We start from the raw sequence: 14497 nt of genomic DNA, 5'->3' as shown, positions 1-14497 counted from the left end.
ATGAATCAGAATCTTAGAAGAATTATTGAAAAAGAAAAAAAAAGATTGAGAGCTCTATCAATCCACCATACTTAAAAATGCTTACGATCAGCAAAGAAGACTTTACAAAAGGAAACTTTGTCTCGAGTCATATTTGTGCTTTCATGGTTTTTATCCTGGAAGCACAAAAAAAAATGGATACTATATATATTGAATTAACCATACAACATTAACCTGTGCCACAGATACTCTTTTTATTCATATAATGAATCCTTTAATATACTAGTCCATTGAGAACTTAAAAAACAATAGGAAACAGATCATGAATTGGTTGCCAACTAAGCAAATCATGGTTAATCACCATATTAAATAAGTACAACTAGAAATATTATATCATACAACGGGTGTTTATAAAAGTCAATAATCAATTGTATTACCAAAGGTATACATCAAATGATAAGTTACAGTGGAAGAAGATTAAACTTTCTTTCTGTGTTGTAAACTGAACGTTAGAGGGATCATTTACCAACAAACTGATGAATTTATGTTTGTATTAGGCAACTGCAATCATGAAGAAGAAGTCCACTCACAGACTATATAGGCTATGTTAACTCAAAATCCTGAAGCAAACTCACTCAATTTTCTAAAGATCTATTTTGTAATATTTTACACACTTGTTCTACAGAAATATAATCACACCACAGCTTTGTTTCTCATAATGAGCCAGAACCTTTATGTGTTGTGCTTCTTCCCGGGTTATAGATAGCAGATTTGTATAAGCTTAAAAGACATCTTTTGTGTTTCTGTAATTTACATGCCAACAACATAAAAAATGAAGAACTCTAAAAAAAAAAAAGAGAGAAAGAAAAAAGAAATCACAATTCCTAACTACACACGTACATCCAACCACCAAGCTTCTACACTGCTACACACATACATCCTACCACCAAAACGCATAAAATTCAACAACCAAAATCCATGATCAAAACCAACACCAGACACCCACAAATTCTCAACCAAAACATCATACAGACCATAATGATGAAACAAACTTCAAAGAAAACACAAAAACAAAGAGGGGAAAAAACAAAAGGAGAGGAAAATTTGTTAACATAATTTCTCAATCCAGATAATGATCGCGTGTTTGACATTAAAGAGAGAAGGAACAAGGGAAAAAAATGAAAAAACATAAATGGGGTCTTTGGCAGGATGGGTCAGGCAACTTTGGGAGAGTGGGGGACTCTGGCGAGCGAGAAAGAGACTCCAGCGAATGGGGTCTCTGGAGGGCTGGGTCAGGCGAGTTTGGGGTCTCTGGCGAGCAGGAGACTCTAGCGAATGGGGACCAGTGATCAGGGTCCAACGACTCACAGTGAGCCTGAGGCAGTAGCGGCAGCGGTGGCGACTGGCAAAGGAGAGGTGAGGGTTCTCCGACAAGGCACCGTGAGGGTTCAACGGCAGGCAACCAAGAGAGAGAGGAGAGTGGCGAGAAAAAAGAGCGAGTGAGAAGGTGGGCAACTGCAAGCTTTTTAGGGCATCGATGGGTTGAACGGAAACCCGATCGACAGGTTGGACCGCTGTTGCAGGGCGAGGAGGTCGGCATCAACGTCGGATCCGACGAAATTTCAGAGGGAAGGATCGAAATTAGGGAAACGAAGAAGAGGATGATGTGCTGAGCTATTTTTCACAGAGAGACGCGTCGACGGGCGTGGCACGCCCGTCGATACATTTTTTTTTCGTCCCCTCCGTTCCTGTTCATTTTGTAACAGGGGGGATCGAAAATTACTTACTAATATGGACGCGGTGGACGCACGGAACGCCGTCCGCTGAGTCCAATGTTTGTTGAAAATCATCGTTCCCAGCGTGATTTTCGTCTGAATCACGCTGAGAACGGCGCATCAAACATACCCTAAAGGCCCTTCTAAAGTCTTGGCCTCCAAAACTGTTCATTTTTGCTGGTGTCCTGCATCAGGTCTTAGCCTCAAAATAGCTTTCACCATTTTTACTTTGCATGTTCACATCATGGTGGTAGTCCCGGTGGTCTAGTTGAATGACTTAGCTATACAATGGACTGAAGTGGGTCACTTGAGCCCACTTGCAGTGGGAAGCAAGACATATGACAGGTGAACCACAGGTCTTGGAAGTGCATGACCATAGGGGTGCTAACAGATTGGATACAAGCTGTCATAATTGATCCACATCAGAATAGTGAAATTTTAAGCAATAGGCCCAAAAAACAAATTCAGATCTGAGCAAGATTTGATGAAGTAGGGTTGCATCTGGATCCAAATTTTATATGGTACTATCTTATCTCCTCGGGAGAAAAGGTTGCATACGAGCTGAGAGAAACATCCATTATTTAAAAAAGTTCGCTCCCTCTCCCTTGTTAGAGAAGCGTCCATTCTTCTCTTTCTTCGGTTCATTTCAAATTCAAATGGTATGCTCAAGAAGATCGGCTGGTTCTGCCATCCAATTAATACATCTACTGAAGTAGATTTCACAGAAAACCAGCTATATCCAATCTCTTTATACATGTAAAAAGCGCACATAGCTTGAAAACCATTGTTTTAAATGATAATATACGAACATTATCACTCAATGTATAATAAAAATACAAAAATTAGCATCATCCACCAATGAGACAAAATGGGTCACCTCTGTAGCTTTCCCTAGTATTACCACAAGATATGGCCTTTGATTTCTATAATTCATAGAGACCACAGTTTGTAAAGTGGTGATTTTGCTACTGTGGCAAACTTGTTTACTGACGATGACATTCAGTGGGTGGGTACTCATTACCCCATGCTTAGTACAGGAGGAAACTGTCTCCGTAAGCCTTAATTTTTTAGCAATTGGTAATCAATCTTAGCAAGCATAATCATGCTCTTCGCCTACCAAAGTAAAAAAATAATATCTAAAACTAATGCCAATCTCTGCATTAGGAAAAACACATGCACAGAAGCTCACTGATTTCTTAGCTCCTAACTCATTTTTCACCACCAGCAATGTAATCGGCAGGCCCAGCAGACCAAGCAAGCATATGACCGACGGACATAAAGAGAGCAGCATCCAAGCAAAAAGAGTATTGGCTCAAGTTTGTATAGATGCCTCAAGAAATGGCACAGCTAAACTTCTAAAAGAAACAACAGATTACAGTGAAGGCTATTTACAACAAAACAAGAGTATCATATTACTAAACAAAAACTGTACCAACAAAATTCCACAGCTTTCTCTCACTTCAGCAGGGATGCATGGCACAAATCAGAGAATGAGCTCCTCTTGTTCAATAACAAAAAAAAGTTATGTATAAGATGCTAAAAAAAAAATATGCCTATAAAAAAAGAGACACAAAGAGATACTGTATCATGGTTTGTTTCCCTTTGTCATCCTAAAATAAGGGATGCACCAGGAATCAGGTTGTTTAAGGCGGCTCAGATTTGCACGGTACACGGAAGGCAGTACCAAAACAGGAACTCTGTAGTAGAAGAGCACTTAAAAACACGGGCTCTTGCAAGTAAAACAAATCGTTGAGTGTTTAGGCAACAGGCTCCTCTTTTTCAGGTGGCACAATTGGTATCCAGATTCTTCCCCTTGGATCATTATCCATGAGGCCTATCCCCAGATTCGCCAAGCCATTCCTGATTTTGTCAGACTTCTCATACTCCTTGTTCTTTCTTGCGGCAGTCCTTTCTTCGACATGCTGAAGCAACTGGTCTTCTGTTAGTTGTGCTCTCTTCAATGCCCTTTCTCGCAGTTGCTGCAAAACCTGTTTTATTTCAATAATAAAAGTTTAATCTTTCACGTCAGATGAATCAATTCAGCCTTCTGTGACATTTTTTTTACCTCAGAAGTAGACGGTGACATCAATCCAAGAACAGACAGAACATCCTTCACTTCCTTTTCCAACGCAATTAGCGATAGGATACGGGGAGGCTGCTGCTTCTGACTCCCCTGTATTGAAGTGCAGCTGATTGAATTACCCAAGCAGAAAGTCGGAGACAACAAGCCTTAGCCAAACTAAAACAAAAAGGGCAAGAAGATACAAAATCCATACTTTGCCTGAGTTGAGACTATTTATGGTCTTAAGGGGCTCCCACAAATCCTTCAAGACATCGTTAGTGTGCAGGTCATTTGCCATTGAAGACTCAACATCCTTACGGAACTTGTCAATGCAATTCTTGGTGTCTGGAGTAATACGCCCATTGAGACTTTTCTCTCGGAATTGGGACAAAGTCTCTTCACAGTCGTGCAACGTCTGAAAATAACTCAATACTCTAAATCTTCAAGCAACTCATATGCAAGCTGGCTTGTATAGTAGGAGAGCATTGATTTTAGATGGAAAACAAAGCTAAGAATTCAGATACCTGATATATATAAAAGAGACGTTCTGATGCACTTTCCAGTTGAGCTTCTGAATAATTAACTGGAGAACGATAATGAGTATCCATCAAGAAAAGCCTCAAAGCAAGTGGATGATACCTTTCAGTAACCTACAAAGTAACAGATACATAAAAAATGAACGCCTAGGAAGTTAACAGCAAGATAAAAGCAAAGAAAATAGTGTGAAAATACTGTGTTTCACCAATTAGGAAATTTCGTCTTACCGTGCGTATTGTGAAAAAGTTACCCAGTGACTTGGACATCTTTTCCTTGTTCTCGGTCACAAATCCATTATGCACCCAGTAGCTAACATTGCTATCTGGGCAGGCAGCGCAACTTTGAGCTATCTCATTTTCATGATGAGGGAATATCAGGTCCATCCCGCCCCCATGGATATCAAAAGTATGACCTAAATAATGGGCACTCATGGCACTGCATTCGATGTGCCACCCTGGTCTACCTGGACCCCATGGGCTATCCCATGTTGGTTCACCAGGTTTTGCTGACTGAAATTATAGAAGATGACTTGGCAGTCAAGATAAATCATGCAAATAATGGCAAAATTATAAATTCAGTTGAAAAATATCCAGGTAAAAATTTGTCATCACTTGCAGGTAACCTACTTTCCACAAAGCAAAGTCAGCAGGGTTTCTTTTCCTTTCATCCACAGCAACTCGTCCCCCTGCTCGATTGTCTTCCAGCTTCCTCCCAGACAAACGACCATAATCAGGGCACTGATCAACAGAGAAATACACATCTCCTTCTAGTATGTAGCCACATCCATTATCAATGATCTATCACAAAATAAGTGGCATTAGAAACAACCTCCAGCTACATGATGTTATATAACACAAAAAGCAAAACGAACAGAACTACTCCACTTTCAATACACATTTGAACAACCATCCTACTAATTGAATTTATGGTAAAGTATATATGACAATCATTCATAGCATAGACTAAGTAGTGAATCATGATTTTTAGTTTTTACCCCCAAAAGGGAAAGAGAACATGATGCCCGCATAGCAGCCATGATGCTTAAAGGATTTAAGGATATGAAAAACTATGTAACAAGAGCCAAGGAAACAAATAAGTGAACTCGATGACCGACATGTAACGAGCTGTTTGAGCTCCTGGCTTGTGCTTGGCCCAGTTGAGTCAAGCTTGATCAGGCTACAAATAAAGAGGCACTTAGCAAATTATAGGTTCATGAATAAGAGGCGACTATCAAACTCAATTACAATGAACTTGCATGTGATTAGATAATAAATGTATGTTTCACATAAACGTATTCTAACTAATAAATGCAAATTTTACATAAACATATTCTAACTTTCATAAATTATTGTAAATGGCTTTGAAGCTCAGGCTCAAGCTTGGCTTGTTAAACAAGCCTGAGTCTTGGGTCAAGCTTGGCTCATTTAGCTAAATAAGCAATTCCGAAGCTGAGATTAAGCAATGTGAGAGTTCGCTATTGCAAGAAGCTCGGCCCATTTTGCAGTTCTCCGAGACCAAACGCCTGGGCAAGCAACAACTCCCAAAATGAGGCTCCACGAAAATGGTAAAATACATTAAAACATGCATGAGACTGTCTACAATATCGATAAGCTATGATTGCCAACATATTGAACAATGTTCTAGGGAAGCAAAGTATACGTACATGACAACAAGAAGAAGATGCACACTTATATGAAAGTGGAAAGGTAAAAATAGACTCAAATAGAAATGTGCATAAGAGGACTCACAGAAATAGTTCTCTGCTAAATGATTAAAAGATCGACGATGGTACTCAATATTTAACCAGATATAAAATGCTGCACAGACAATTAGGTTGAAATTCAATAGATTATAAATGTGAAATACCTTCTGTATCATTTCAATGATTTGCAGCATGTGATCTGATACACGTGGTTCATCAGTAGGAGGCAGGCACTGAAGATCCACCATATCAAGAAGAAACTCTTTGCAAAACCGAGCACTCAAGCTTATTGGATCATCTCCCAACTCATTTGCTCTTCGAATTATCTGCAGAATTATAAAAAATCACACCTCAGGTTGATCATCAAGAAATATATAGTTTACATGCTATGAAAACAAAAAACGTTTCTACCAAATATTAGATAAAGATGACGAGTAAGAAGCAATTCCAGAACTAATCACGGAAAAGGTAATTACAAAGTACAAGGTGCAACATTTAAAAGTCTTCAAGTGCAAAACCCAAAAAATAATAAGCTCGACCTATAACACAATCAGAGTTTTGGTTTTGTATAAGCACATCTGCAGCAACAGGCCACCCCATCTGGAGTCACTAAGATGGTCTTCAAACTGTACACAGGGGAACTGAATAGAAAAGAGTGGCCTGTCCACCATACACACTACAAAATAGCTCTTTAATGCAATGAACCAGAACAATACAGACAGATTCAAACTATTTAACAAAATAATTAGGAGTGAAACAATAAGAGCTACAGTCTTCCAAAAAAAATTCTATGTTCTACTTCCTCAACTTTCAAGTTTGAAAATCTGAATGATCAGAAAGACAGATACTATCTCAATTAGTATTATTGTGCATAAAATGAAATTCAAATAATCCATACACAACCTTGTGATTCTAGACCTAACAATGAAATTCCAAGATCTTAGAAGCAAGTGGAGATCACAAGAAGTAGCCTATATATATCAGTCTCTCTTTCATGTAGAGACCAACACGCAAACTATGCAAAAGAAAAGATCATAAAACTGTTCTACTAGTGCCAAAAAATAGTCTTCAACATATACCCTCAATTTTAAGCCCAACATCTTAAGCTGCACTTGCTCTGGGCATCTTGGAAAAAAAAGATCTGTCTAAGATATGCATATTTTCTCATGTAATGCTCAATGGGTATATTCAGGGTGGATCCACGTACAGTTGAAACCAGAGTTACCGGAAGCGCCTAGGTAAGTGGGGAAGCGCACTTCCCCGAAGCGCGCTTCGGAAGAGCGAAACGTCGCGCTTCCGAAACGCACGGGGAAGCGCCATTTTTAAATGGGAAGCGCACTTCCCTTTTATGGGAAGCATGCTTCCCCCTCGTTTCCCCTATTTTTTTTATTTTTTTTATTTTTTATTTTTATTTTTTATTTTTATTTTTTTCGCTTCCTAGGTCGCTTCCGGTTCGCTTCCTAGGTCGCTTCCGAGACGATTCCCGATTCGCTCCTAAGTGGTCCCACGCTTCCTAAAATTTTGAAAGTGCCTCGCTTCCCGCTCCCACTTCCTCAACTGGCAACCATGGTTGAAACCACATTTTTACAACTCCATGCAGATAGTTTTTCTCTCTCTAATCACAAAGATATCAATACACTGCTACTCTTGCACTATTTGAATGAAAAATGAGCTCCATAAGAGGATAAGATGGCTGATCTTTAGCCTACCACTGTTATCTGACAACCTTGTAATCATAATTTGATCATTTTCAGGAGAGCTCCAGGACAGAAGTCGTTTATTGGCTTCATAAAGAGTGAGGTCATTTTGAATGGTTTCCTTATTAGAAAACAGCTTGCTTGATATAATTATCCAAAAAAAGGCACAGCGCATCCACAATGTGCATTCTTTATAGTAAAGGGAGAAAAAGATAAATGGAACACACACTCTATGTGGTTATGCACTCATGTCCTGCATCTAGAGAGACTATGTGAGAGGTAAAATATAGTAAAAGGTCTAGTCATGCTATCTACTCTCAATTAGGTAGCCCACTTGTATGAGAAATGGAACAAGAGATATTATGGAGGAAGCAACAACTTTAAAGATGCATGAACGAACTGAAACACAATTGCATGCTTCTATCAAATGAGAGGAAGAACATATGACCAAATAGAACAGGGAATATTATGGAGGAAGCAGCAACAACTTTAAACATTCATGCGTGAACTAAAACACAATTGCATGCTTCTGTTCAGTAAGAGGAAGAAACATATGGACAGATCACCCTTGTAGCAAGGCATAGATACACACTCAGAGGAAGACTGCTCTCTCTCTCTCTCTCTCTCTCTCTCTCTCTCTCTCTCTCTCTCTCTCTCTCACACACACACACACACACAAGAAAAAAAGATAAAACATGAAAACACAACATGCAATCATATTAAAGTTTACAACAAAAAGAAATTAACCAGAAATCACCTAACATACATAAGAGGTCCCGGTCAATTGTGTAGGGGAACCCCAGCATAATCCAGATTCAAACATTTGATTCTACACATTCGGAAATAGAATTGCATCTTTGAAAGAAATAAGTGAATCCATTTGCTTTTTTCTTCGAAAATACTATGCTCCTGTCCAGTCACATATCCAAACAAATGATCAAGCTGCAATTACTCAACATCTCCGAAACTGAACCTCTCTTATCATGCAAGACAATCAAACTAGCTTCCATTAGTTCCCTACAACTCTTATGACAATTGAAAACCTCCATATTTTTTTACTATACCAAGCTACTTGAAATAAGTGAAAACTGTAAAAAAATTTGTACATTGTCTTCAGGCATCATGGCGCAGCACCACACCTACTGAAAATAGCTACTACATTTATAGTCCCTACAAAAATGGCTCTGCCAATGAGAATAGCCACATATACATCATTACCCTCTGGAATGTGCTCAATACTTTACTACTTCCAAGAAGGATATCATGCAAGATTTAATAAAGATGATACCTTGTTCCTTTTTTTCTTCCTTTTTTTGTTTATTTTTTTCAAAATGACAGAAAGGTGTTCACAGATCATGCTCCCCAGTTGTCTGTAAAAGTTCTGGCAGCTTGTACATCTTGATTATGGCCATGAAACCATAATGTTGTCATGGTGATAGTTCAGACACCAATGGGTCCTCTCAGAATCTGGCCTAAGTAATATAGTCACATTGAAAACTATCACTTGCTGAATGCAAGGAAGATTTCTGAAGCAATACTCAATGAACCGTCGTCCATCCATACCACGGTAAGCTATCAAAAACATTAGTATAACCTTTCTTCGAGGAAAAGGGCGAAAACTGCAACAATCTAAACATATCAATATGTTTAATTTATTTGACCATTTTTACCTTCACTTTCGCATGGGCAATTTCCAGCTTACAGAAAGAACCCACTTAGAGGATCCTTAACATATGTTTCGCTTAGTTTGTAAGCTCAGTTGTTGCTCACACTGTAATATTACAATAGTAATCCAGGACTCCTATTTTAGAATGGTTTCACAGTTCGATTAAGACTAGCTACATCCACAACATTGATATTGTGCTGTAACTGCGATCATGGTTTGGTTTAGAACAGTTCATTGTCAAACCCCTTAGGGTATGTTTGATGGCTTGTCTAGGGTTGGACGAAATGAACAAAAAAGACGGAACAGAACATTGGTTTTGTTCGTTCCGTAACAACTGTTCCAAGTCCAACGTTTGTTTGGACCGTACTCAGATGCTATGTTCCAAATGTCCGTTGTTTGATGACGATGTGCGGACAACTTGGACCGTCATGGATAATGGGTCGAATTACTTCGACGACCAGCGCGAACATTCCGATGGCGAAAGAGGATGAACGCCGTTTCCGACGAGAAGAGGACGAACGCGTGCCACTGCAAGCAGTGTTCAAGTCCAGGCTCAACACCATATACTAATATCATTGAGTCAAAGTAACATCTGCCTGAATCAACCAAAGCACCATGGCAACATGCAGATAGCACACCAACAAAGGTGATAGAATTGGGCCTTGTCTGATGTTCTATCATTCGTTCAAACAAGTCTAGAGCTTGTCAGTTAGCTCCATGCCTAGCTAGTCAATTGATTATCACATTCTAAGATGATATATCCTTGATGGTCATGCTTTCAAACAACTGCATTGCAGCTTCAATACTACCACACTTAGCATACATATCCATAAGTGCATTACACAACATTACACTAGGCTTCATTTTCTGCTTCTTAATATACTGATGAATCCAAACTCCTCGACTTAAAATCCCAGAGTGTGCACAAAATGACAATACGCTTGCTAATGTAACTTCATTAGGTTCAACATTAGCCCCCATCATCTGATCAAAGAAAGCTAAGGCCTCTTTTGAACGACCACAGTCAGCAAATCCTGAAATCATAGTAGTCCATGCTACTACATCTCACTTTGGCATTTTACTAAATAGTTGGCATGCAATCTCAAACTTACTGAACTTCATAGACATATCAACCAAAGCAGTACAAACATTCATATTCATCTCGACGCCCTTCTTCTCCAACAAGCCATGAACCTCCTTAGCAGTCTGGAAATCACCCAATGCAACACAGGCCTTGAGATCATGGTGTTCCAAGCAACATGATCCTGTTCAGGCATAAAGTAAAAAACTTGCCATGCGCTCTCAGAATCACAACAACAGAAGTACATATTGATCAGGGTAGTCCCCAGAACAATAGCCCCGCTAAACCCAAACTTCACCATCATCCCATGAACCAACCTACCCACCTTCAAATCACATGCTGAAAGCACCGCGATCGCCGTGACATCGTTCAACATCATGTCCTCCCCAACCATCAAGCTAAAGAGCTCCACAGCCTCCATAGGACAGCCATTCTTAACATACCCATCAATCAAAATGCTCCAAATGACAACATTCCTCACACGCATTTCATCGAATACTCGGTGCGCATCATCGATGCATCCACATTCAGCATACATATGAATCAGGGAGCCTACCACCATGGGATTTTGTTGGAATTTCATCTTAATGGAGCGACCATGGATCTCTCTGCCTTGTTTAACAGAGAGGGAATGTGCACATGCATTGAAAAGAGGTGGCAAAGCATGACTGTCGGGAGGAACCATGGATCTCTTGTTACTCGTCACCACCGGCGGGAGAGAGACGCCGGCAGCCCGCCTTGTGGAGGACCCTGCACAAGCGCAGGAAAACTAGAAATCCATGGTCGCTCCATTAAAAGCTTCTGGTAGAGAGAGACGCTTCCGGGAGAGAGACGCATCGACCGGCGGACCTGTCGATGCATTTTTTTAATTGTTCCGCCCGTCCTGTTATTTTTGTAACAGGGGAGTATATGGAACAAAAAAGACACTAAATAATGGATGTGGCAGACGGCGTTCCGCGCATCCACCGCGTCCCACGTTTGTTAAAAAACGTGAACTTTTTGTAACTTTTGTCCCGTGCGACGCGCGGGACGTGCCGTCAAACATATCCTTATGGAACTCTGGGAGGGTCAAATACCAAATGATTCTACAGTCATCAACAGAAGTAATGGCCCATATTGCATTAACAGACAATAACCAATCAAGACCTAAAAAAGCTACAAAATTAACAGATAAGGATTACAAAAACCTAAGATGGAAATCTTTCATGAGATATTTCAGTTCAAATGAAAACAAAAACATTTTTTTTCACAAAATTGAAGGAGGAATGTGTTCCATTTATAAAAATTGCAAACATACCGTGCATAATAAGACATAAAACATTCCCATTTCCAAAAGAATGAATACTAAGTTTCACATTTCGAACCGGAATGGATATAATATCTATAGGATGGTTTCTGTGTTGATAGTTATTTGGGGTTTTCATACAATATCCACAAACCTTCTCAATTTTTAGTTCAATGAACAAACTGATCGGTTCTGTTAGGATAGCTATATGCTATTTCTGTAAAAGATGAGATCATATTTTGAGCAGTTATGGTCCCATGACACAGATAGATGCGTTGAGAGTTCGATAGAGATCACTTCTAAATACATTTTTTAAGATTCATTAAAATGTCAGAGTGAAATAGCAGACAACATATGAAAATGCACTCTCAGCTGATTAAATTAATGAAATTCTTTGCAATATAATGGCTGCGGTCTGTACATTGAAGAAACTAAAATAAAAAGTAGAAAGCAAAGAATACTTTGAACTTCGCACAGAAGATAATGCGATAGAAACAAACCTGCTACTTGCATTAATACATTAGAAAGAAAAACGAAAAAAGGACTCATTCACTTACCTTGTCATCTACATCCGTAAAATTACGCACATAATGTACTTCATAGCCTAAATGTTTCAGATATCTGCGCGGTGTCAAATAATAGTTTAGATTAGAATCCACACAACGAAACGACTAAATACATATGAGCTTTCACATCGTGTTGAAACACCAAAATGGCAAGAACTAGCACATATAACCGTAAGCCCATATCTATAAATATAAACGCAATAAAAAGCAATCAATAATCAACGCCATAACATAGCTTCTCATAATCTTCATGAACCACAACTATTTTACCCAAAAAAGAAAAACTAGTCATGAATTTCCTGATACATTGCCTAGTTCACAGTTTTCTACTCTATAACCTAAAAATACACAGCCGACAGAACACAATCAAATTAGCAGAGGTAGACGCCATCAATCGTAACCATAAACCAGACTTCCGCTTCAACAACACGCCGTTATCTCTCCGATAGTCCAAACATACGGAAAAACAAACAGGGTCGCTCAAAAATCGAAACGAGGAGCACAACCAAGAGGAAGAAAAGGAGAATTCTCCCTCGATTTCTCGATGCCGAATGAAAACGAAACCGTACAACAAGCAAACGCACAGAAGCGAAGAAAAAACCGAAAAAATCACGGAATATTGCCGATCGCACTGCGAATAGGGCACGGAATCGGGGAAATTCAAGAGATCGAGATTTAGTTGCAGGAAAAGGGAAAAGGGAGGAAAGGAGGGGGACCTGTAGAGGACGTCGAAGGCGACGTAGACTCGCGCGTGGCCGATGTGGCTAAGGTCGTAGGCGGTGACGCCGCAGACGTACATGCCGACCTTTCCCGGAACCCTAGGGTGGAAGGCGTCCTTCTGCTTCGTCATCGTGTTGTAGAGTTGGAACTCCGCCGTCCCCTCCATTCTCTGCAACTGCTCGCAGGCTCAATTAGGATTTCTTTTCCCCTCTTCTTCGTCGAGCTCCCTCGCTCCTCCTCTCCTCTGTTTGCTTCGTCTGTACGCACCCTCGGGCGAGAGAGCGCGACAGCGGGAGAAGCGAAGAACGGACGTACGCGCCTAATCCAAAGCCTTGACTCTCCCTCCTCCTCTTCCTCTAGGAAGCAGATCAGGTCATGCTGAACATGAGCTGTTCTGTTGACTTTTTAACTTTTCAAAATACAAACGGACGGCCACGATGTTGGCATGAGAAAAAAGCTCATGTTGAGCATGACCTGATCTGATTCCCCTCCTCTACGGTGTAAGTGTAGGGCGTTCGTTTTTTTCTCTGTGATTTTATCGCGATATTTACGTGTTTATCGTAAGAGCACGATAAATTACTCTCAATTTTTTTAATGATAAATTACTCTCATTTTTTTTCTGATAAAAAAAATACAGCAGATTAATTGTATTTAGTAAAAAAAAATTGTAAAAGTTTTGTATTTACCCCAGTGGAGGGTTGGGGGCCTTGGCTGCTAGGCAGGTGGTCAAGGTTCAGTCGCCTCCGGCCAACATCCATCATAGGCCCATGGGGACAGGAGTCCTAACCTCAGAGTTTTACGCGGTGGGCATGATGCCTATAGGTATGGTAGGCTGAGCCAGCATGAGCAGGTCTTTGTGTGCGTTTTTTTTAAGTTATAAATCTAAAAAAATATATATATATATTTTATAGTTTAATAAAACAGAGAAAAATAGAAAGACATTGAAATTTGCTTCCAAGGATTTAACAGCCATTTAGTTAATGTGGAAACTTAATACAGGGAAGCAGTTCCTTACATATATTAAAAAAAAAATGTCATGAATTTATCTTGAGATTTGCGTTTTGCATATTTTATAGTTTTAATTCTAATTACTTGCATTTTTGCTATTTTTTTCATATAAAAGTGAGTGAAATATAATATAAACTTATAATTTCTCACGACAATATGACACCACTTAATTATTGTCTTATCTAGAGACTAAGTACAAGTAGGGGTGTCAACGGGTTGGGTTGGGTTCGGACTTAGGTGAAACCAGACCCCGACTTGATTTGAGATACTGGTATCGGGTTCAGACATATGTCCAATTGGACCCATCATAAGATCAGATAAAATAATATTTTTAATCGAACCCTTAGGGTCGGGTATGAAATTTCACAAACCATACCTGGCTCCATATATTAATAGGGGTCTAACCCGGATTGAAATAG

General features: G+C 39.6%; 1 protein-coding gene across 1 annotated transcript; it reads right to left on the bottom strand.

The window, feature by feature from the left end:
* Positions 1 to 3139: 3139 nt before the first annotated feature.
* Positions 3140 to 13413, bottom strand: LOC149839929 (cysteine--tRNA ligase, chloroplastic/mitochondrial-like). Its single transcript, XM_090002911.1, has 9 exons — positions 13067 to 13413; positions 12342 to 12405; positions 6220 to 6381; positions 4980 to 5150; positions 4581 to 4862; positions 4341 to 4466; positions 4031 to 4231; positions 3820 to 3927; positions 3140 to 3742 (listed from the first exon to the last, which is right to left on the bottom strand). Exons 1-9 carry the CDS (start codon positions 13234 to 13236, stop codon positions 3512 to 3514), a joined length of 1515 nt encoding a protein of 504 aa, XP_089859037.1. The 5' UTR covers positions 13237 to 13413; the 3' UTR covers positions 3140 to 3511.
* Between the last annotated feature and the right edge of the window lie 1084 nt (positions 13414 to 14497).

This window comes from Nuphar pumila, chromosome 4 (assembly GCF_984573655.1).
Source record: "Nuphar pumila chromosome 4, dmNupPumi1.hap1.1, whole genome shotgun sequence".
NCBI classification, from domain to species: Eukaryota; Viridiplantae; Streptophyta; class Magnoliopsida; order Nymphaeales; family Nymphaeaceae; genus Nuphar; species Nuphar pumila.
This window is presented reverse-complemented; position numbering and strand designations above follow the sequence as displayed.

Excerpts from the sequence above, each read along its gene's own strand:
- LOC149839929 (XM_090002911.1), bottom strand. The coding sequence starts at position 13,236 with ATGGAGGGGACGGCGGAGTTCCAACTCTACAACACGATGACGAAGCAG. Across the intron at positions 4,863-4,979 it reads CTGACTTTGCTTTGTGGAAA|TCAGCAAAACCTGGTGAACC; the intron begins GTAGGTTACCTG and ends CTATAATTTCAG. Across the intron at positions 3,928-4,030 it reads ATAGTCTCAACTCAGGCAAA|GGGAGTCAGAAGCAGCAGCC; the intron begins GTATGGATTTTG and ends ACTTCAATACAG.